The 24,916-nt window shown below is 40.7% G+C and overlaps 1 protein-coding gene across 2 annotated transcripts in view; it reads left to right on the top strand.

Annotated features, from left to right (window-relative positions):
- The first annotated feature begins 244 nt into the window (after window positions 1-244).
- The window catches only part of USP42 (ubiquitin specific peptidase 42), a 51,500-nt gene continuing 26,828 nt past the window's right edge, over window positions 245-24,916 (top strand). For both annotated transcript variants that reach the window (XR_014306078.1, XM_082712663.1), the window contains exons 1-3: window positions 245-395; window positions 4,763-5,012; window positions 7,658-7,858. Coding sequence is in view for 1 of the 2 variants with exons in the window: in XM_082712663.1 (XP_082568789.1) it covers window positions 4,772-5,012; window positions 7,658-7,858 (442 nt within the window). In the remaining variant the exon portion in view is untranslated. The remainder of the gene's footprint in view (window positions 396-4,762; window positions 5,013-7,657; window positions 7,859-24,916) is intronic.

Here is a 24,916-nt window from a genome sequence, read left to right as displayed (position 1 = left end):
GACGGCCTGGGGAAAAGACCGCCCCGGCCCGCGCCGCGCGGCTCGGCTCCGCCAATCAGCGCGGCCTTTGCGCCGCGCCCCGGCGCTCCAGTGACGCGCGCGCCAGTTTGCGCCGGCGGCGCTTTGACGACGGCCCCTCCCGCGCTCGCCTGGCCCGTTAGCTGCGTGCCGCGCCTCTTGTGCGACGGCCCCTGGGCGGCGGCGCGTGCGGGCGCTGCCCTGGCGCGCCCCCTGGCGGCCCGGCGGGGCGCTGCGGGCGCGGCGCTGACCCGGAGGCGGCGGCGGCGGTGCCCGGATGGAGGCACGTCATTGTCCCCCGCCGGGCGGCTGGGCTGTGTGCGGCGGCGGCGGCGGCGGCGGCCGAGGGGGATGGAGCGAGCGCCGAGCCGGGTCAGGTAAGCTCCCGCCTCCTTCCCGCCCGCCGCTGGCCGGCGTGGGGCCCGCGGAGCGCCCCGCTCGCCTCGACCGCAGCTGGCCGGGCCGCCCCTGAGCCGGCGCGGCCCGCGGGGGACTGGCGCGGCCCCTCGCCCGCCGCCCCCTCCGCAGCCGCGGGCCGCCCGAGACCCCGCGGCGCCGGTGGCAGTGCCGCTACCGCCGGCCGGGCCAGGCCGCTAGGGAGGGGGCGGCGGCCGGGGCGGTCCGGCGCCCCGAGAGCCGGGCTGCGCGGGGAGGCCAGACCCCCCTGGTTGCCATGGACACTGCCCTCCCACCCCCACCCGGCCCCAGCCCGCCCCCTCGGCCCGTGGGCCGGGCCGGGCGGGCGGCTCCGGGGCGGCCTGGCCCGCACGGGTCTGCCCGCGGTGGGCGTGTGCCGGCCGCCGGCCGCGGAGTCCGGCGTCCCTGGCCCGCCCGCCGCCCCCCGCGTGGCTGCCACCTCCCGCCCCCGAGCGGCCCTCGGAGCCCGGGGCTCGCCTCCCCACCCCCACCGCACCCCCCAGAGAGACAAACTTTCCCACCCCGCCGCCCCTCCGCGGCACGCCGGTCCCCCTCGCGGGGCCGTCCACCTGGCTCCTCCGCCGAGTGTCCGGGTTCCCCACGCCGGCCGCTGGGGCGGAGCGGGCACCCTCGAGGGGGGAGAGGAGGGGCCAGCCGGCCCCGGCGGCGCGTCCCCAAAAGCGTGTGCGCCTGGGTCCAGTTCTTTATCTTCGGGGCAGGAAGAGCCAACTTACCTGGAGGGGGTCGGGGGAGAGGGTGATCAGTTTCAGATGTTTGAAATGAAAATTTGACGGGACAGAAGTTTTACAATCTAGGACTTTAACCTTGTTATAATGAATGCAGTTGAGATTACTTTTGTTGAATAGCGCTTTTATATTCAGGGAGGCCTTAGCGTTTACTTGTTTATGGGAAAACATGTTAGTTATTTAAAGTAAATATACTCAGATAACAGTAAAACGTGTTGAGAAACTGTTCAGTTAACACCTCTTCCTCAAGGTAGCAACAGTATTATAGGTTCTCATATGTTTTTGTGGCCTCTCACAATTTTTTAGGACTGCTAAATTTTAAAGATAATTTCACTCTTGGCTCATTCAAAGTGCATTGGGGATATGAATAATCAGTTTTACTTATTTGTTTTTATCTAAGTTTCACTTTCTTTTCCTATCATTGAATCAAGTCCGCACTGTTTGGTTTGTAAAGGTTTAAGGCTAGTCGTTTTATTTACTTAAAAATAATTGAAATCAAGGCTGTATCTTTTTAACGCTTGTGTGTTTTCCACTTAAACAAATGTTGCAAGAACGTGGATTACATTGTTTATGAAGAAGCAGAGTGTATCAGTTTATTTTCTGCAGGCACTGATAGTGTTACCTTTATGTGCAGTGCCACAATGTTTAAAACAGCTGTATGCTGATTTTTAAAATGAGAATGAATAATGCATTCTGGTATTTGATAGAACTATAAGGGACTAAAAATCGTAAGACTTCTGAATAAACGATTGCAGTTAAAGCAAACATTTGCAAAGTCCGTTAGTCTCATTCCTCCACACACTTCCAGCCTTGATACATGTACTCATTTTTTTCCAAACATGTTTTTGTAACTTTTTGTGTATCATTAGAAGATGCTGAGAGAAATTTTAACTTTTCATTGAAGTAATTTATTAAAAGCCAAATATAATCATAACTGTGATGTTTAGAAGCTTTACTAACAGTAAAGAACATGTAACTTAAGAATCTTAGGTCCTATATAATGTTTGGCTTGCAGAAAGTGTATCTCTGTAGCCAATGTAATTTAGTTTGATCCTCAGTGGTTTTAGGATAAGTAGTCATTGGCCAAATATACAAACGAAGACGAGTGGATGGTTTTGGTTTGTTTTCCCAGAATTATGTTATATGGCTATTGATGATTGAGTTGTATGTTTTCCTTAATTTTTTTTTTTCATTTAAAAGCCCCCCCTTACCCCCGCCACTCCCCAAAGGCAAATGGAACATGTAAAATGGTTTTATTTGGTTGGTTGTTAATGATTGCCCTGAAGAGATGTTTATCCTAGGAAAATTGAGGTTTTTGCTGTTAAATGTTACTGCAGATGAGGCCAAATTAACTTTTTCTGGGGTCTCTGTTTTGGCTTGCTTCTTCCTTTTGCTCCTTCTTCTCTCCCTCCTTCTCTTTTGTTTCCTTATTCTTGCTTACCTCCCCTGTGTTTCATGGTGCAGACTTCATTTGGATAATACAGCTCAAGCTTTCTTCTTGAATGAAGATCCTGTGTCTTAGATTGACATAAAATAGTTTAATTTTTCCTATTTTATTAAAATGAAATGTCAACTTTTTTTTATTTCTGTATAAGATCCCCCAACATTCTTAAGGTTGTCCTCTCAGGGCAGGGGGCTATAATCATGCTGTAATTTAAAATTACAACAAAATTGGGGCTTTTGAAAGAACCTTACTGTGAGCAGACTGTATCACAACATTTGTTGAGGTGACACGAATGTTGATATTTATTCTCTGACCTGTCTGTATTGAATATTTTTTATTTTTATTTTTCTAAGATTTTATTTATTTATTTGACAGAGAGACAGACAGCAAGAGAGGAAATACAAGCAGGGGCAGAGGGAGAGAGAGAAGCAGGCCTCCTGCTGAGCAGGGAGCCTGATGTGGGGCTCCATCCCAGGACCCTGCGATCATGACCTGAGCCAAAGGCAGTCGCTTAACAATGAGCCACTCAGGCGCCCCTGTATCGAATATTTTTTTAAAGCAAGTTTTAAAGGCTGTTCCTACTTCAAAGTAGGAATGAGATACTGTATACAAATGAGATACTGTATATAAATCACTCAGCACAAGCCAGTGCTAAAAGCAAACCCTGGTTACTTCCTGTCTTCGGGATTCATTCATTTGTTCAGCACATGTGTGGCCAGCTTTCTGTGTGCCAGGTCCGAGCGTAGAAATACAAGTGTGCTGGAGAGCAACAAGTGAAACCGGCCGCGGAGTCGGTGCCCCAGCGCTACCATAGAAATCGGTGGCAGGGCGCTGTGGGAGCCTGCCGATGGGTTCTGACCGGGTCTTGGGGGAGGGATGTTGTCAAGGAAAGCGTCCCAGAGGGAATGAATTCTAAACTGAGAAGTGATCATTGTGACTGGCTGGAGGTGGAAGGCTGGAAGAGTGTGAGGTGAAAAAGAACAGCATGTGAAGAGCCCAGAGAGCACAGGTAGGAACGGAAGCTGGGGAGTGTGTGAAGTGGTTCCGGGGCCAGGCTCTGCCAAGTCTGGGTGTTGAGACGTTGTCCTGGGGGGCAGTCGGGGCATGCCTGAGAGAAAGGTTATCTATAGAGTAGTGGCACATTCGCTTTGGTTTTCACTGGGCAGTTTACATTCCTAAAGGAACCCCAGTGACTAGGTCAGCAGCCAGAAGGAACCCTTGCTGGGAATGTTGGGCCTGGTGACTGGTTCCAGTTGCTGACTAGTTTGGGTTATAATTGCTCCATTTTATAGACCCTGTGGATTCAGTGCAATTTCTCATAGGTCTATTATGAAAATTAAGTAAATTAATCTATGTTCAGTGATTAACACAGTGCCCAGCATATAGAAAATGCTTAATTTTCATAATTAAGCATTTGAGAGAGAGTGGTAGCCCCAAGATTTAAAAATAGGATTCTGAGAGAAAATTATAATTACTTTTTTAACACGTATTTATGTTCAAGTTTGATATCAGTAATGTCTTACGGGCTTCGTTTAAAAAAATCATATATACCAAATAAATGAGCCTCTTCAGAAAAACTTTTCAAATGTGAGACTTCCTATTTAAAAACAAAACAAAACAAAACACAACAATCTATTTCAAAGAAGTCATTTTGGACTTTAAGCTCAAAATTAAAACTAGATTTTTCTCTTCATGTAGTTGAGACTTTTCCCTGATGAATTCTGTGTGAATTGAAAATTGAGTCAGATGTATTCGTGCATTTCACATTCTAAGTGATAGGGAGAAGAAAATATATGGGTTCTTCGTAAATGTTCTAGAATTGGAAACTGAGGTCCCTGATTATAAACTGAAATATGAGACTTTTAGGGAGCTTGGAATAGAATGACAACATCCAGTCAAAAACTTTTACAATTGAAAGTTTTATAATTAAATATTGTTGGAATGTCAGGTGAGCACAGTGCTAAATGTTCCAAGGAAATGATTTCAAACTTAAAAAACACGGCTGTTTTTATTTTACAGCAACTTCTTTGACAGTAATTAAATATGGGTAGGATAATTTTCCAAGATCTAATGGTAGATTAAATAGATTACTTTTCTGAATTTCTAAAAACAACTGCATGTGTTTTGTCTTTTGCAGAGTTGAACAATGACCATAGTTGACAAAGCTTCTGAATCTTCAGACCCATCAGCCTATCAGAATCAGCCTGGCAGCTCCGAGGCGGTCTCACCTGGAGACATGGATGCGGGTTCTGCCAGCTGGGGAGCTGTGTCTTCGCTAAATGATGTTTCAAATCACACACTTTCTTTAGGACCAGTACCTGGTGCTGTAGTTTATTCAAATTCATCTGTACCTGATAAATCAAAACCATCACCACAAAAGGACCAAGGTACTACTTTTTAAAGACAGAATCACTCCAAGAAACTCTTGTGTAAATGCTGTCAGTGGTTGGCATTTTGGGAGGGCGTCGTCTTTTGTGAGATCTGTTGACACCCGAGTGACCAGCAGTGACGTTGCCCTACAGGCTTCATTTTCCTGTGCTGCTTGGTCATGATTAGCATGTGTTATAACAGGGTGGATTACTTTTGGTTATTAAAATATTTGTAGTTTCTTTTATTCTAAATATTTTGAGGGATGAACTTCATTTTGGTGAGATTGAGATGGGCATTTTGTTAACTTGTCAGTTAACTGTAGTTCCCTAAGTAGATGTCTATCTCTGAAAATTTTGAAGATTTTTTTTTAAAGTATCTTATGGATTTATTTGACAGAGAGATCACAAGTAGGCAGAGAGGGAGGCAGGAAGCAGGCTTGATCCCAGGACCTGATCATGACCTGAGCTGAAGGCAGATGCTTTAACCCACTGAGCCACCCAGGCACCCCTTGAAGATGTTTTTTTTTTAAAAATGATTGCCTACCGGGCACCTGGGTGGCTCAGTTGGTTCAGCAACTGTCTTCAGCTCAAGTCATAATCCTGGAGACCAGGGATCGAGTCCCGCATCAGGCTCCCTGCTTGGCAGAGAGTCTGCTTCTCCCTCTGACCCCCCCGCCCCCCATCTCATGATCTCTCTCTCTCTCATTTTCTCTCTCAAATAAATAAATATATATATTCAAAAACAAAAACAAAAACGATGGCCTTTTGACAAATGGCTCTACCCAGCTGTGGGTTGTTTTTTTAGGTTTTGGGTTTTTGGCCAGTTAAAATCATCTGTGGTAATAAAGGTCTTTGAAAGACAGCAGATAATGTAAATGTTACATTTGTTAAAGCTGTGTAAATGTGGTTACATTTTGTTAACTCATCCGGTTAAATGAAACATTGACACTTTAGTTGGTACTTCTGAGATTTTGGGGCTTGAAAGCTTTGAAATGCAAAGAAGATAGATTAGTTCCTACTCAGAACATCATTTGGCTTAGAATAGTTTGGCCCTCATATCGTTTTGCATCCTCACAGTAAATGTGGTATTGTGATGTGGTGGCAGGTGGTGTGATCCGAAGGTGTTTTGGGTAGGAGGAGAGTTATATCACAAAATAAACAATTCAGTTGAATGTTACACATGGAGTTTAAAGACCTTCACCACCAAGACTTTCCCACAGGACTTCTTTTCACTGACTCCAACTTCCCATTACTTGCTGGGGTTCCTTTCTCTCTCTCAGGCCTTAACTCACATCACCCTGCCGTGCCCTTTTTGGAGCCCTTGTCCCATTCTCTGCGCACTCATTTCTTTTTTCCTAATTTTTCTTTCTGCTCCCACTGAGCCGAAGCCTACCTTTGCATACTTAAACCCATTAATTTCTCTGTTAAAATAGAGAACCATCCATTAAGGCGTTTCCATCTCCAGCAGCACCAAGGAACTGGCAAACTTTTGGAAAGGTAGTCTTCATACGGATGATTGAACTTTCCCACCTAAGTTGTTTTTGAGCTTTATCTGAGTTCTGTTAGCATAGTTATCATTAGTAATCTGTTTATAAGTCTTGAAAATAGACATCTTTTTAGGCAACATAGAAATATGCTTATGAACACGGACAGTGGTGCCCAACAGCCCGAGTTCAGAGCCGGTTTCCTTTCCGGTACAGTGGGGATGATGTCTCTGCCACCTCTTACACTGAGACTGTGTGGCCGCTTGGTAAGGACTCTAGACGTGCAGTGCCAGTGAAGGGGACGGTGAGTGTGGTGGTACTGAGTAGAAGTATCCACAGCAAATGTTCTAGAGAGTGGGCTCAGCCTGCATTTTCTGTAGATTGTGTTGAAAAAGTTTTAAGTAGGTATGAAAGAGTAGTTAGAAGGAACTCACATATAGTCATCAGTCAGCTTTATCGACTCAGAGCAGATTATGCCTTCACCGGGGACTCCCCTGTCCATCGTTGTAAAGTAAATCCAAGATTTTTTATTTCTTCTATACATATTTTTGTTTGTATACCTAAAAAACTCTTTTCTAAAAACTTAAGCATCTTTATATTAACATTCTAGTCAATGTTAAAATTTGTCCACTTGTCAAAAAAATTTTTTTAACAGTTGGTTTGTTGAAGTCAACATCCAGACAAGGTCTATACTTTGCATTTGGTGGGCATCTCTAAGTTTCTTTGAACACCCCCTTTGGTCATTGCAGTTTATTTACTGAAGAAACCAGATCTTTTCGATTTCCCACATTCTAGGATCTATTCTTTAAATTTTCCCTTTTTTCCCTGTAGTTCGTTCGTTCGTTCTTTCTTTCTTTCTCTCTTTTTTTTTTTTTTTAAGATTTTATTTATTTGACAGAGATCACAAGCAGGCAGAGAGGCAGGCAGGGGCGGGGGAAGCAGGCTCCCTTCTGAGCAGAGAGCCCAATGCGGGGCTCCGTCCCAGGACCCTGAGATCATGACCTGAGCTGAAGGCAGAGGCTTAACCCACTGAGCCACCCAGGCACCCCTCTTCCCTGTATTTCTGGTTAGCTGCTAAAAACCTAATTTTGACCAGATTCAGTTTGATGTGTTGCTGTTTATTGAGCTTGAGAAGCGTGCAAAGCTTTGTTTTTAAATATTTCTTGTTTATTTTTCTAGCCCTAGGTGATGGCATTGCTCCTCCACAAAAAGTTCTTTTCCCATCTGAGAAGATTTGTCTTAAGTGGCAGCAGACTCATAGAGTTGGAGCTGGGCTCCAGAATTTGGGCAATACATGTTTTGCCAACGCAGCACTGCAGTGTTTGACTTACACGCCGCCTCTTGCCAATTACATGCTATCTCATGAACACTCCAAGACATGTAAGTGTTCTGCGTTATGTTAACTTCTGTAGTGTGCTCTGTGCTAACCTACTCTCATTTTCTTTCTCTGCAATGAAGGTGAAGAATGAAGCCAAGAATTCTATGACCACTAGGAAATTGCTTTATTCTTTTAGAAACGATGGAGGAAGGCTCTTAAGATTTGTATTCAGGCTGCATAAAAATCATTTTGCACCTCATTTGACCTGTGAAGTTATTGAAAAAGAAACATATTTTATCAGCATTTGGCATTTCTGAACCCCCTGCTGGCTTTCTATACACTTGCTAAAAAAAAGTGACATAAATGTCTGCCGACAACAGCTTGGGACAAGCAGAGTTAAGAAATCCTGTCTCTCCTGCTTCCATCTCTTGATTCATTTGTAGGCTTATAAGACTTAGTGGAGAGGAACCTCTTGTTATGGCCTCCAACCTCCTGAAAATTCATATAGGACTTTCTTTTGAGTGTGTGTGAGCTCCCTTTTCAACCTAAACACCAGGAAATTAGTTAAAATATGTCTTTAATAGGTGACAGCCAGCTCAGTGGTTGACTTGTGAGATTCAGAATGCATCTAATTTTTGAGGTTTGAGCTTCTAAATATATTGTAAGTATCCTTCGTCCTTATAAATGAAATTTCCCTGTTTTTTGATCTACAGTAACACTGAGGGGTGTGTGTGTGTGTGTGTGTGTGTGTCTTGTGTGTGTTTGGGTGCTTTTCATAAATTATCAGGATGAAAACTCCTTAGGCTTCTTCTTGAATAGTTCTTTACGTAATGGAGAAATTAAACTGGATCTTCTAAAACTGTCCCATACCCCCTTGCCCACCAGAGAGCAAAATAATGCTTGTCAAGAATTTGGAAAGTACAGAAAAATTTAAAGAAACCAAAGGAAAATCACCTAGAATCTCACTGTCCAGAGGTGTTTGGTATGCCAAGGGCTTTTACATTACAGAATGACTGCTTGTTCGCCTTCCTTTCCCCTAAGTGCATCATTCATTCCCCACAGAAAGCCTTCCTGTCACTTCTGTGCTTAATGTAAGTAGGGTGTGGGTGAAAACCCAGTACTGGCACCTGGGCCGTGAGAGAAGGGACCAACACAAAAATTCAGAAGCTCCAGGTGCCCAGAATTAGGTATCTATCTTCTATGCTGTTTGTAGCTTTTGTACTTCCTATTTTTCCTTCATTTAGCTATATCAAGGCATAACCATTTATATATATTATAAGTTAGGTACATCTCTTTGTTATATGTGCAATTTTATATATGTACATAACTTAGGTATATTTCTCTTAGCTTTATTGAGGTATAATTGACACATTCTAAATTGCACATACTCAAAATGTATGTTTGATGCATTTTGACATTTGTGTACTCCCATGAAACCACTACCGCAGGTAAGGTCACGAATATATTCATCTCCCCCAGAGTTTTCCAGTGGTCCTTTGAAACCACTTCCTTCTACCCCTCCTGCCCTTCATCTCCTCCACCCCAGACAACAACTGGTGTGCTTTCTGTCTACTGTAGATCAGTTTGTATTTTTTAAAATGTCATATAGTCAGATTATACAGGCAAATATTCTTATATTGCCTGGCTTCTTTGACTTAGTGCATTTATTTTAACATTATTCCATGTTGCATGTATCAGTAGTTAGTTTTTTGTTTCTGTTTTTTAAGATTTTATTTATTTATTTGTCAGAGAGAGAGAGAGAACGTGTGCTCTCTGCACAAACAGGCAGAGGCGGAGAGAGAAGCAGGCTCCCTGCGGAGTAAGCTGGGATCATGACCTGAGCTGAAGGCAGCAGCTTAACCAACTGAGCCACCCAGGTGTCCCTCAATAGTTAGTTTTTACTGTTAAGTAGTATTCCATTGTATGACTATACCACATTTTGTTTCTCCATTCACCCATCTATTGATGGACATTTGGGTTTTTCTCATTTGGGGCCATCATAGATTAAGCTACTATGAACATTTTTATATACATGTTTATAAACAGGTCTTTGTAAGGACATGTATTCTTTTGGGTAAATATTTAAGAGTGGAATGGCTTGGTCCTGTAATACATGTGTGTAAAGTTTAAGGTAAACTTCCAATCTGTTTCCCAGAGGGATTCTGGTATTTTACATTCCCAGCAGAAGTGACTGAAAGTTCCATTTGTTCCATATCTCACCATAATGTTTGGTGTGGTCAGTCTCTCCAACTTAGCCATTCTAGTAGGTGTGTGGTATAGCAAGTACTACCCTACTGTGGTTTTAATTTGCAGTTCCCTAATGAGTAATGATGTTGAACATTTTTCCGTGTGGTTAATTGCCATCTGTGTACTCTCTTGGCTAAAGTGCCTGTTCAAAGCTTTTGCTTGATTTAAAATTGGGCAGTGTTCTTGTTGTTTAGTTTTGAGAGTTTTTATATATTCTGGGTACAAGACCTTTATTGGATATGTAATTTGCAAATATTATCTTCTAGTCTGGAGAAGAATATTCTTTTCACACTATTTTTTGAAGAGCATGTTTTTAGTTTTGAAGAATTCAGTGTTATTACTTTTTTTTAAAGCTTTTAATTATTTATTTGACAGAAAGAGGGGAGAGAGAGCACAAGCATTGAGAGCAGTAGGCAGAGTAAAGAGGAAGAATCAGGCTCTCCCCTGAGCAGAGAGCCTGAAAGCGCGGCTCTAACCTAGGACTCTGGAATCATGACCCGAGCCAAAGGCAAACCCTTAACCCACTGAGCCATCTGGGAGCTCCATTGCTCTTTCTTTTTATCAGTTATGTTTTAAGTGTATTAAGAAACCTTTGCCTCAGGGCTCCTGGGTGGCTCATTCAGTTGAATATCTGCCTTGGGCTCAGATCGTGGTCTTGGGGTCCTGGGCTCCCTGCTCAGTGGGGAGTCTGTTTCCTCCTTCTCCCTCTGCCTCTCCCCCACCTCCCCACTTGAACTCTCTGATCTCTCTCTCAAATGAATGGGTAAAATCTCTAAAGATTTTATTTATTGATTTGACAGACAGAGATCACAAGTAGCCAAAGAGGCAGGCAGGGAGAAAGAGGGGGAAGCAGGCTCCCTGCTGAGCAGAGAGCCTGATGTGGGGCTCGATCCCAGGACCCTGAGATCATGACCTGAGCTGAAGGCAGAGGCTTAATCCACTGAGCCACCCAGGCACCCCAAGAATGGGTAAAATCTTTCCAAAAAAAAAAAGAAAAAGAAATCTTTGCTTCATCAGACGTCATGAAGACTTTCTTTATATTCTTTTAGAAGATTTATAGTTGTATCTTTTATATTGGTCCATGATCCATTTTGAGTTAATTTTTATGTGTGGTGTGAAGAGTGAATTGAAGGTCAGGTTTTTCAGTATGGATATCCAGTTGTTCCTGCTCCGTCTGTTCAAAGATAGTCCTTTCTCCACTGAATTGACTTTGTTTCTTTGTCAAAAATCAATTGACCCTATCATATGGATCTGTTTCTGGACTCTGTTCCGTTGCACTGATCCACGGTCTATCTTGACACCATAACACAGCGTCTTGATTACTATATATTAAAACGTTTTATAAAATCAGGAAAGTCCTCCAGTTTTTCTGTCCTTTTTCAAAGTTGTTTTGGCCATTCTTGGTCCTTCGCATTTCCAAGTGAATGTTGGAGTCAGCTTGTCAACGTCTACAAAAAACTTGCTAGAGTTTTGAATGGTATAGTGTTGAATCTATGACTTAATTTGGGATGATTGACCTCTAAAGGGCTGTTCTGTCCCCCAAACAAGGTACACGTCTCCATTTATTTAGGTTCTCTTTAGTTTTTCTTGGTGTAGTATTGCTTAATTCTCAAAGTACAAATACATTGTGCACATTTTTTTATCAGATTTATCCCTGAGTATTTCCTATCTTTGGAAGCCATCATAATTGGTAATATTTTTGAATTTGAATTTCTAATTGTTTATTGCTGGACTATAAAAATGCAAGTGATTTTTGAATATTGATCTTGTATCCTGCAATCTTAGTAAATTTATTAATTCTGGTAGCTTTTTTTTTTTTTAAGATTTCTTAAGATGTTAAATGGAGTCAGTCATGTGATCTGTGCATAAGGACAGTTTAACTTCATTTCCAGTCTGCATGCTATTTCTTGCTGTGACGCACTGGCCAGGACCTCCATTCTAGTGTCGGATGGATGTGATAGTAGATATGACATCTCCTTCTTCACCTGAGGGGGAAGGCATTTTAGTCTTTTACTTTTACGTACATTGTTAGCTGGAGAGTTTTCCTAGGTACCTTTCACCCTGCCGAGTGTTTACTTGAATGCTAGGCCAAATTTGCATTCCAGAGATGAGCCCAGCCTGGTCATGATGTGTTATGATTTCCATGTATCATTGGATTTGCTAAGAATTTTAAAAATTTGACAAACCATAAGTGACTATTAATCTCACAAAATAAACTGAGGGTTGCTGGGGGGAGGGGGGTTAAAAGAGGGGGGTGGGGTTATGGACATTGGGGAGGGTATGTGCTATGGTGAGTGCTGTGAAGTGTGTAAACCTGGCGATTCACAGATCTGTACCCCTGGGGATAAAAATACATTATATGTTTATTAAAAAAAATTTATAGAAAAAAAGAATTTTAAAAATTTTGCATTGATGATGAATATTAGTTTATAGTTCCTTATGCCTTTTTCTGATTTTGGTGTCAGGGTTCATGGCGTCATCATGAACTATGGTGGGAACTATGTTGGGATTATTTTCTTCTATTTCCTGGAAGACTTTTTGTAGAATTAGTGTTATATCCTACTTAAGTGTTTGGTAGATTTCAGGGAAGCCATCTGGCCCTTGAAGTTTTCTCATGGGTAGGTTTTTCACTACATATTTAATTTCTTTAATAGATCTAGGGCTCTTCAGGTCATCCATTTTTTCATCAGAGCGCTTTGGTAGTTTGTGTCTTTCAAGGAATTCGTCTTCCATGTCGAATGTACCAGCATAAAGTTGTTCATAATGTTCTGTTATCCTTTTTTATTCATCTTATCATTGATATTCTCAGAAAATCAGCTCTTGGTGTCATTGTTATTTTGTTTTCTGTTTTACTGATGTTTCTTCTTCTTTTTACCACTCTTTTTCTCCTGCCTACTTTGGATTTAACATGCCCTATTCTAGTTTCTTAAATGGGAAGTGTAGGTCATTTAATTTGAGATCTTCTTTTCCATATTGTTTAATGCCATAAATTTCCCTTGGAAAGCTGTTTTACTTGTGTTCCAGACATTTCAATATTTCACATGCTCATTTTTATTCAGGTCCAAGTACTTTCTAATTGCCCTTGTGATTATTTAGAGGTGTGTTGTTTAGTTGCCAAATGTTTTGAGGGTTTTCCAGAAATTGTCCTGTTACTGATTTCTAATTTAATTCTCTTGTGGTCAGAGTCTATTTTTTATTGTTTGAATCCTTTTAAACTAGAGACTTGTGTTATGCATCAGAACATGGACTGGTTTGGTAAACGTCCCATGTGTACTTCATAAGGATGTGTGGTCTGCTCTGCTGTTTGGAGTTTCTGTAAATGCCGATGATAGTCAGGTTCTTCATAGTTAATTCTGTAACTAACTACCCAGGTAGTTGTCGTTTTGTTGAGGCTGTCTTCTGTGTCCTTACTGCTTTTCAGTCCACTTGTCCTATCAAATTTTGAGAGTGATCTGTTGAGATATATTTGTAATTTGTTTTTTCTTTATCAGTTTTGCCTTGTGTTTTGAAGCTCTGTCATGTAAGACTATTGTGATGTCCTTATGAAATGACCTATTCATAATTGATGAGATTACCCTCTTTATCCCAAATATGCTTTGTTCTGAAATCTACTTTAATATAAATGGAGTCCCTCCAATTTTCTTATTTTTTTCCAGTTTTCTTATGATTAATGTTAGCATGGTATATCTTTTTCCATCTTTTTACTTTTAACCTATTTGTGTCTATACTTAAAGTGGATTTCTTGTATAGATGTCCATAATGTAATTTTCTTTCTTTCTTTTTCTTTTTTTTTTTTTTTTTTTACGGTCTCTGTGTTTTATTTTGGGATGTAAGCCCATTTGTATTTAATGAGGTTGATTAGTTGATATGGTTGGGTTTAAACTTACCATCTTGCTGTTTGTTTTCTCTTTGTCCCATTTATTCCTTACTTCCTTTTTCATCTTTTTCTGCCCTTTTTTTTTTTTTTAAGATTTTATTTATTTGTTAGAGATTACAGGTGAGCAGAGAGGCAGGCAGGGAGAAGAGGAAGTAGGCTCCCTGCCCAGCAGAGAACCCAATGCAGGACTTGATCCCAGGACACTGAGATCTTGATCTGAGCCGAAGGCAGAGGTTTAACCTACTGAGCCATCCAGTGCCCTTCTGCCTTCTTTTGAAGTGAATAATTTTATGATAGTTAATCCTTTTGGCATATTTTCTGTAACTTTGTTTTCTTTTTTCTAATGGTGGCGTTAGGGTTTGGCATACTTTTTTTTTTTTTTTTTTTTTTTTTTAAGATTTTGTTTATTCGGCAGAGAGAGATACAGTGAAAGAGGGAACACAAGCAGGGGGAGTGGGAGAGGGAGAAGCAGGCTTCCCACGTAGCAGAGAGCTCAATGCGGGGCTCGATCATAGGACCGTGGGAAGATGCTTAACGACTAAGCCACCCAGGCGCCCCTGGCATACATCTTTAAATGATCAGTTTGCCTTCAAGTAATATTCCATTTGTGTATTGTATTGTAAGGACTTGGTGACAGTGTACTTTCATCTCCTCTCTCCTGGCATTTATTTGTGCCATTGTCATCATCTACCTGTGTTATAATCACACAATATATTGTGTTGTTTTTGCCTTAAATTAAAAAGGTTTTGCTTTAAATAGTTAAGATGTGGGGCGCCTGGGTGGCTCAGTGGGTTAAAACCTCTGCCTCAGTGGTTAAGCCGATGCCTTCGGCTCAGGTCATGATCTCAGGGTCCTGGGATCGAGTCCCACATTGGGCTCTCTGCTTGGCCTGCTTCCCTCTCTCTCTCTGCCTGCCTCTCTGCCTACTTGTGATCTCTATCTGTCAATTTAAATAAATAAAATCTTTTAAAAAAACAAAACAAAACAAAAAAAACCTCTGCCTTCAGCTCAGGTCATGGTTCCAGGGTCCTGGGATCGAGCCCTGCATCGGGCTCTCTACACAGGGGGAGCCTGCTTCCTCCTCCCTCTCTCTCTGCCTGCCTCTCTGCCTACTTGTGATCTCTATCTGTCAAATTAAATAAAGAAAATCTTAAAAAAAAAATAGTTAAGGTGTGTTTAAAAATCTTGGTTATTTACCTGTTGAGTTATTATTTCCACTGCTTTCACTTCCTTTAGTGGATTCAGATTTCCATGTGCTCTTTTTCATGATGGCTAAAGGACTTCCCTTAACTTTGCTTGCTAGGGATGAACTCTGCTTTTTGTTTTGTTTTATTCTCAGTCTGAGATGTCCTTGTTTTGCCTTTTTAAAAAGTTAACATTTTGGGGGTGCCTGGGTGGCTAGTGGATTAAAACCTCTGTCTTCGGCTCTGGTCATGATCCCAGGGTTCTGGGATCAAGCCCCGTATCGGGTTCTCTGCTCTGCGGGGAGCCTGCTTCCCCTCTCTTTCTCTGCCTGCCTCTCTGCCTACTTGTGATCTCTGTCAAATAAATAAAATCTTTTAAAAAAATAAATAAAAAATAAAAGTTAACATTTTTGTTTTGAGGTAATCGTAGATTCATATGCAGTTGTAAAAGTGACACACAGACCTCCCGTGTTCCTTACCCAGTTTCCCCAGTGGTAAGACTGGTTGTTGGCATGAATACAGTCCGATTCAGAACTTTTCCATCATTACGGAATCCCTCATGTTCCCCTTTTATAGTCCTGCCTACTTTCTTTGTGTCCTGGTGTCCTCCTTTAACCCCTGGCAACCACTAATCTGTTTTTCATTTCTATAATTTTGTCATTTCAGGAATGCTATTTATATATATTAAGTTGTGCAATGTGTAATGTTTTGGGATTAGCTTTTTCATTCAGCATAATTCTCGAAGCATTAATTCCCTGAAGATTTATTTAGGTTGTGTGTACTAATAGTTTGTGGGCTTTTTTTTTTTTTTTTTTTAATTGTTGTGTAGTATTCCATGGTATGGATGGGATGTGCCATGACATTTTTTAACCAGTCATCCACAGAAGGACATCTGGGTTGTATCCACTTTGGGGATATTCTGATTAGAGCTGCTGTAAGCATTAGCGTGTACAACATATGTGAGAACATATCTTTATTGCTCTGAAGTAAATGCCCAGGATTGCCATCACTGGGTCATATGGTAGTTGCAAGGGTGATTTTATAAGAAACTGTCAGTTTTCCAGTGTGCTGACATTTTACAATCTTACCAGCAAGGTATGGGAGTTCTGGTTTTTCTGCATGTTTGCCAGCATTTGGTGTTGTCACTATTTTTCATTTTAACCATACTGATAGGTATATAATGATACCTTGTTGTGGTTTTAATTTGCATTTCCCTAATGCCTAAAGGTCTAGAACATCTTTCCATGTGCTTATTTGCCATCTGTATATCCCGTTTGGTGAAATACCTCCTTGCTATCTTTTGCTCATTCTCTGTTGCATTTTTTGTTTTTATGCCATTGAGTTTTGAGAGTTGTTTAAATAGTTAGATAAGGCCTTTGTTGGATATGTAGGCTCCGAAGAATTTCTCCCACCCTGAGGCTTGTCTTACTATTATTATTGTTGTTGTTTTGTTAAGATTTTGTTAGAGTGCGTGAGAGAGAACACAAGCAGGGGGAACGGTAAAGCAGACTCCCTGCTGAGCAGGGAGCCTTATGTGGGACTGATCCCAGGACCCTGGGATGATGACCTGAGCTGAAGGCAGAGGCTTAACCCACGGAGCCACCCAGGTGCCCCGGGGTTTGTCTTTACATTCCCTTAACAAGGTCTTTCACAGAACAAAGTTTTTAATTTTGGTGAAGTCTGACTTTTCCTTTTATGGATTGTGCTTTTGGTGTCGAGTTTAAGATCTTTGCCTCGCTCTTGATCTTGGAGATTCTCTCATATTGTTTTCTGAAAGTTTTATAGTTTTACAGTTTACACTTAGGTCCGTGATCCATTTTAATTTTTGTATAGTTTGAGATTTGGGTGAAGTCAGTTTTTTGTCTATAAATGCCTTTTCTCCAGCACCATTTGTTGAAAAGGCTATCTTTCCTGGGGTGCCTGGGTGGGTCAGTGGGTTAAGCCTCTGCCTTCTGCTCAGGTCATGATCCCAGGGTCCTGGGATTGAGCCCCCCAGGGGGCTCTCTGCTCAGTGGGAGGCCTGCTTCCCCTCCCCCTCTGCCTGCCTCTCTGCCTATTTGTGATCTCTTTCTCTCTCTCTGTGTCAAATAAATAAATAAAATCTTTAAACAACAACAACAACAAAAAAAAAACAAAAAAAGAAAAGAAAAAAGGGAAGGCTATCTTTCCTGTATTGAATTGCTTTTACACTTTTATAAAAAAAAAAATCACTTGGGGGGCACCCAAAATCACTTGGGGGGCACCTGGGTGTCATGATCTCAGGGTCCTGGGATCGAGCCCTGCATCGGACTCTCTGCTCAGCGGGAGGCCTGCTTCCTCCTCTCTCTCTCTGCCTGCTTCACTGCCTACTTGTGATCCCTGTCTGTGTGTCAGGTAAATAAATAAAATCTTTTTTAAAAAAAATCACTTGGGGGCGCCTGGGTGGCTCAGTGGGTTAAGCCGCTGCCTTCGGCTCAGGTCATGATCTCGGAGTCCTGGGATCGAGTCCCGCATCGGGCTCTCTGCTCAGCAGAGAGCCTGCTTCCCTCTCTCTCTCTCTTCCTGCCTCTCCATCTACTTGTGATTTCTCTCTGTCAAATAAATAAATAAAATCTTTAAAAAAAAAAAAATCACTTGGGCATTCTTGTGTGCGTCTCTTTTTGGGTTTCCTGTTCTATTCCGTTGAGGTATGCGTTCGTCCCTCCACACAGTCTTGCTGTTAGTTTTGTAGTAAGTCCTGATATCAGATAGAATGATTCCAGCCACTTACTGTCTTTCAAAATTATTTGAGCTATTCTTGTTTGTCTGTCTTTCCCTATAAACTATAGAATAGTAGTATAATACCTACAAAAAGTCTTTCTGGGATTTTGTGATGTGTGAAACCTGAATTTCAGTTTGGAGAGGGAGAATCAATGCCTTTACTAAAGTTGACATTTTCAGTCTGTGAACATGATATGTCCATTTATTTAAATCTTCGTTATTTTTATCCCTGTTGTGTAATATCATGACATTTTGTCTTTTTAGGTTTACACATAGTTTTGTTTTTTTGAGGTATTGTTAGTGGCATTATATTTTTGATTTTGCTGTCCATATGTTTGCTGCTGGTTGTAAAGATACATTTTATTTTCATATGTTGATCTTATATCCTGTAACCTTGCCAAACTCAGTTATTAGTTGAAGACTTTTTTTTTTTTTTTTTTTGGTAGACTCCTTAGATTTTTCTAGTAGACAGTCATGTTATATGCAAGTATGGACGGTTTTACTTATTCCTTCCTGATTGGTATGCTTATTTCCTATTCTTATTTCACTGGCTAGAACTTTAAGGAGAGTGGACATTTTTGCCTCATTTCTGGTATTAGGAAGAGGAGCATTCGTTTGATGTTAGTGGTAGGTTTTTCGGTATATGCTCTTATTAAGTTAAGTTAAAAGAGTTAAAAGAGTTTTCTCTGTTTCTTAAGTTAAAAGAGTTTCCTCTATTTTTTTTTTCTGATTTTTGCTTTCTTTCATGAATGAGTGTTGATTTTTGTTAAATGCCTTTTCGATATCAAATTGATATGATCATGTGATATTTCTTCTTTAGTCTGTTAATATGGCAGATTATACCAATAGTTTCCAGTATCGAGTCATCTTTGTATCCCTGGAATAAATTCCATTTGGTCATAATGTGTAATTGTTATTTTAAGTTTTTATTTTAATCTCCTGGTGTTCGTCAAAACAGGTGCATTCCTTAATCCCCATCACCTGTTTCCCCATTGCCCCACTCAGCTCCCCTCAGGTAACCATCAGTTTGTTGTTTGTAGCTGAACAGTATTTCTTGGTTTGTGTCTCTCTTTTCCCTTTGGTTGCTCAAATTACACATATGAGTGAAATCATATGGTGTTTGGCTTTATCTGACTGACTTAGCATTATGCTCTCTAGGTCCATCCATGTTATTGCAAATGGCAAGATTTCATCCTTTTTTATGGCCGAATAATATTTCCAGTATATATACCACATCTTGTTTATCCATTCATCAACCATTGGACACTTAGATTGCTTCCATATCCTGGGTATAGTAAATAATGCTGCTACAAACATAAGGGTGCATGTATTCCTTTCTTTAAATTAGTGTTTTTGTATTCTTTGGGTATATACTCAGTAGTGCAGTTGTGGGACTGTAGGGTAGTTCTATTTTTATCTTTTTGAAGAACCTTCATACTGTCTTACAGAGTGGCTGTGCTAGTTTGCATTCCTATGAATAGTGCAAGAGGGTTCTTTTTCTCCACATCCTTGCCAACCCTTGTTGTTCCTTGTGTTGATTTTAGCCATTCTGTGTGAGGTGATACCTCATTGTAGTTTTGATTTGCATTTCCCTGATGATGAGCATCTTTTCATGTGTCTGTTGGCCATCTGTATGTCTTCTTTGGAGAAGTGTCTGTTCATGTCTTCTGCCAATCTTTTAATTGGATTATTTGTTTCTTGGGTATTGAGTTTTAGAAGTTTTTCTTTCTTTCTTTCTTTCTTTTTTTTTTTTTTTAAGATTTTATTTGTCAAGAGAGAGAGTAAAGAACAAGCAGGGGGAGAGGCAGGCAGAGAGAGAAGCAGGCTCCCCTCTGAGCAAGGAGCCCGATGTGAGACCCAATTCCAGGACCCTGGCATCATGACCCAAGCCAAAGGTAGATGCTTAACCGACTGAGCCAGCCAGGCATCCCAAATTTTATAAGTTCTTTATAGATTTTGGATTCTAGTCCCTTATTGGATACATCATTTGCAAATATCTCCTCTCCTTCTGTAGCTTGGCTTTTAGTTTTGTTGATTGTTTCTTTCACTGTACAGAAGATTTTTATTTTGATGTAATCCCAATGGCTTATTTTTTGCTTTTGTTTCTCTTGCCTCAGGGTACCTGTCTAGAAAAAAAGTTGCTATAGCCAGTGTCAGAGAAATTACTACCTGTGTCCTCTTCTAGGATTTTTATGGTTTCAGGACTCATATTTAGGTCCTTTATACATTCTGAATTTATTATCACATATGGTATAAGAAAGTGATCTAGTTTCATTCTTTTGCTTGTTGTAGTCATGTTTTCCCAACACCCATTTGTTGAAGAGACCATCTTTTTCCGTTCTCTCCTGCTTTGTCAAAGATTAATTGACCATATAGTTGAGGGTCCATTTCCAGGTTCTCCTATTCCATTGATCTATATGTCTATTTTTGTGCTGGGACCATACTGTTCTAATTATTACAGTTTTGTAATGTAACTTGAAGCCTGGAATTGTGATGCCTCCAGCTTTGCTTTTCTTTTTCAAGACTGCTTTGGCTATTCAGTGTCTTCTGTGGTTGCATACAAATTTTAGGATTGTGGATTCTAAATTTGTGAAAAATGCTGTAGGTTTCTTTTTTTTTTTTTTTAGATTTTATTTATTTATTTATTTGACAGGAATGAGAGAGTTCCGATCACAAGTAATTGGGGGAGGGGGTGCGGGGAAGCAGGGCTGAGCAGAGGACACCCCCCCCCCCCATGCAGGGCTCATCCCAGGACCCTGAGATCATGACCTGAGCTGAAGACAGATGCTTGACCGACTGAGCCACAGAGGCGCCCCAGAGTCCAGATCTTTCACCTTTTTGGTTAGGTCTTTTTCCTAGGCATCTTGTGATTTTTGGTGCAGTTGTAAATGGGTTTGTTTTCTTAATTTCTCTTTCTGCTTCTTCATTATTGGTGTGTAGAAATGTAGTATGTTCCTGTAGATTGATTTTACGTCCTGCGGCTTTACTGAATTCATGTATCAGTCCTAGCAGTTTTTTGGTGGAGTATTTGGGTTTCCTATATATATAGTATCATGTCATCTGCAAATAGTGAATGTTTTACTTTTTTCCTTACTGATTTGGATGCCTTTTATAAATTCTTTTTGTTGTCTGGTTGCTGTGGCTAGCACTTCTAGTACCGCGTTGAGAGTGGACATCCCTGGCTTATTCCTGACTGTAGAGGAAAAACTCTGTTTTTCCCCATTAATGATGATATTAGCTGTGGGTTTTTCATATGTGGCCTTTATTATGTTGAGTTATGTTCCCTTTAAAGCTACTTTGTCAAAGTGCTTATCATGAATGGATGTTGTACTTTGTCAAATGCTTTTTCTGCCTCTATTGGAATGATCATGTGGTTCTCACCCTTTCTCCTATTGATGTGCTGGATCACACTGATTTGCAAATATTGAGCCACTCTTACAACCCAGGAATACATCCCACCTGACTGTGGTGAATGAGTCTTTTGATGTGTTGTTGGATTTGGTTTGCTAGTATTTTTCTGACGATTTTTGCATCTGTGTTCGTTAGAGATACTGGCCTGCCATTCTCTCTTTGAGTGCTGTCTTTATCTGGTTTTGGTATCAGGGTAATGCTGGCTTCATGGAAGGAAAACTTCCAACTCCATTCTTTTCCTGTGTTTCTGGAATAATTTGAAAAGAATAGGTACTAACTCTTTAAATGTTTGGTAGAATTTGCCTGTGAAGCCATCTGGTCCTGGACTTTTGTTTGGGAGTTTTTCGATTGCGGATTCAATTTCTGTGCTAGTAATAAGTCTGTTCAGCCTTTCTGTTTCTTCTTGATTCCGTTTTGGGAGGTTATTATTTCTAGGAACACATCCAGTTCTTCTAGGTTGTCCAATTTATTGGCAAATAATTTTTCATAATGTTCTCTTATAATTGTTTATATTTCTGTGTTTATTGTTTTTCCTCTGTCTTTTGTGATTTTATTGATTTGGGTCCTTCTTTTCTTCTCAATAAGTCTAGCTTAGAGGTTTATTAGTTTTACTGATTTTTTTTTTTTTCAAAGAAACAGCTTCTGGTTTCATTGATCTGTTTTATTATTAGTTTTAGTTTTTATATAATATATTTCTGCTCTAATCTTTATTTTCCTTCCTTCTGCTGGTTTTAGGTTTTGGTGGTGGTTCTTTTTCTAATTCCTGTAGGTGCAGGGATAGGTTATTTATATGAGATTTTTCTTGCTTGAATTAGGTCTTTATTGCTAGAATTTTCCCTCTTAGAACTGCTTTTGCTGTATCCCAGAGGTCTTGAACCATCTTTTTTCATTTTCATTCATTTCTGTTATTTTTAAACTTTTTCTTTTATTTCCTTGATGACCCATTCATTTTTAGTAGCATATCATTTACCCACCATGTATTTGTGGTCTTTTCAGATTTTATCTTGTGGTTGACTTTAGTTTCACAGTGTTGTGGTCAGAAAAGATGCATGGTGTAACTTTGGTCTGTTTAAGTTTGCTGAGGCTTATTTTGTGGGCTAATATGTGATTTGTTCCATGTGTTCTATGTGTATTTTGTGTTCCATGTGTATTTTGTTTTAGGATGGAATGTTCTGAATATATCTATTAAATCCATTTGTTCCAGTGTGTCATTCAAAGACATTGTTTCCTTGTTAAAGATCTGTTTAGATGATCTGTTCCTTGATGTAAGTGGGGTGTTAAAGTCTCCTACAATTACTGCTTTATGTTTATTATTTTCTGTTTTATATATTTGGGTGCGCCCATGTTGGGTGTGTAAATATTTACAATTACTATGTCTTCTTGTTGGATTGTCTGCTTTATTATTACATAGTTTATATATATCTTCTTTGTCTCTTTTTACAGTCCTTGTTTTGACATCCATTTTGTCCGATATAAATATTGCTACTCTGGCTTTCTTTTGACATCCATTTGCGTGATAAATATTTCTCCATCCCCCCATTTTCAATCTTTAGGTGTCTTTAGGTCTAAAATGAGTATTTTATAGGCAGCATAAGATGAGTCTTGTTTTTTTATCCGTTTTGTCACCCTCTGTTTTTTGATTCAAGTGTTTAGTCCCTTTACATTCAAAGTAATTACTGATAGGTGTGTGTCAATTTTATTGCTTGTTGTTTCTGAAGACTTTTCCTGATTCTTTCTTGTCTTTCTCTCTTTCATAGTTTTCTGGTTTTCTTTAGTGATATATTTGGATTTTTTTTTCTTTATTCTTTGCATAATTATTAGTGGTTTCTGATTTATGATTACATTTAGGTTTGTATATAATGTCTTCTACATATAGCATTCTATATTAAGTGGGTGATTGTTTAAGTTTGAACCCATTCTTACCCCTCCCCACATTTTAGGTGTATGTTGTCATCTTTTACATCCTTTTGTTTTGTTAGATCTTTGATTTTTTTTATAGAAATATTCATTTTTACTGCTTTTATGTTTCCTAACTTCATATTGTCATTTTTGGTCTTTCTTTTCCACTCAAAAAGTCCCCTTTCAATATTTCTTGCAGGCTGGTTTAGTGGCCACAAACTCCTTTAGTTTTTGTTGGGGAACTCTTTGTTTCTCCTATTCTGAATGATATCCTTGCTGGATAGAGTATTCTCGGCCGCAGGCTTTTCCCATTCAATGCTTTGAATATATTATGCCACCCTTTTCCAGCTTGAAAAATTTCTGCTGAAAAATCTGCTGATAACCTTAAGGGGTTTCCTTTGTATGTAACTGTCTTCTTTTGTCTTGCTGCTTGTAATGTTTTTTCTTTATGACTATATTTTGCCATTTTAATTATAATATGTTTTGGTGTGTATCTGCTTTTGTGGATTTTGTTGGGGGCTCTATGTGCCTCCTAGATCTATCTGTCTTGTTTTCTCTCTTTTGTTCAGCTTGATTACTTTCTATTACTTCGTTTTCTAGGCCATTAATTTGTTCCACTGCTTCTTCTAGCCTGCTGTTCATTCCATTGAGTGTGTTTCTCATTTCATTTATTGAGTCCTTTATCTCTGCTTTTATTCCTTATCTCTATGTTAATGGTCTCACTGATGTCCTCCACTCTTTTCTCAAATCCAGTGAGTATCCTTTGATCATTGCTTTAAATTCTCCATCAGCTATGTTACTTAGAGCTGTTTTGCCTAGATCTCTGGCCTATGGCCTTCCTCTTCTTTCATATGATATAAATTCCCCTGTCTTCTCATTTGGTCTAAGTCTCTGTGCCTGTTTCTGTGTGTTAGGAAAGTCACTTATGGCTCCTGGTTCTAGAGGGTAAGCTTTATGAAGAAGAGGTCTTGTAATGCCTGTGCCCTGCAGTGTAGTGTCTTCTGGTCCCCAAGGCCCCGTGCTTCTGGGATGTATCCAGTGTGTGCTATGTGCACTCTGCTGTTGTATTTTAGTCCCTTTATTTTTCATCCAGTTGTCTGCAGAGGCTCTCTTTGCCTGTGTTGGGCAGTGTTTGGTCCTGGCTTGACTGTGGCAACTTTTAACTAGCTGTGCTCTGGTCTGCTAGTAAAATGAGACTTGTTACTGCTGCTGCGTGGAACCAAGGCTTCGCAGAACGTCCTGTGCGGAGACAGGTGTTGGCTGGGGTTTGGGGCCAGTCTTCTTGGGGAAGGACCTGCTGTAGCGGGACTGAGGCAAGTGTGACTGGGAATGGTGGTTCCAGAGCACAGGGGAGCTTGGCGTTGTTGGTGCTGCACTGGTTCCCGCAGGTAGCTCTGTGTTTATGCTGAGGTTGGGAGAGGGAAATGGCACCAGCCAGTTCCTTTGTTTCTCATGGGGGGGCCTCCCCGGGAATGCTGTTTTTCTGGAACACTCTTCGAGATGAGCAGCTAACCTCCCCATTGTGTGCCCTAGCTCCTCTTCAGATGGCTGTTTCCATGCTGTGTGTCTGGAGGCTGTTTGCCCTGCCATTTTTCCAAGAGCAACACCAGTGTCTTCTGAGCTCTACCAGAGCCAAACACTCTGACCTTTAACACTTCAGGCTTTAAGTACTCCTGATTGTAAGAACTCATGAAACTTGGATCCTTTCACTTTCCAAGCCAGTTGCTATGGGGATTCATCTTCCCTGTGCGCTGGCCTGTGTG

The sequence above is a fragment of the Mustela nivalis genome, assembly GCF_964662115.1.
Source record: "Mustela nivalis genome assembly, chromosome: 19".
NCBI lineage: Eukaryota > Metazoa > Chordata > Mammalia > Carnivora > Mustelidae > Mustela > Mustela nivalis.
Note: the sequence above shows the minus strand (reverse complement) of the source record. Positions and strands in the feature narration are given on the sequence as shown.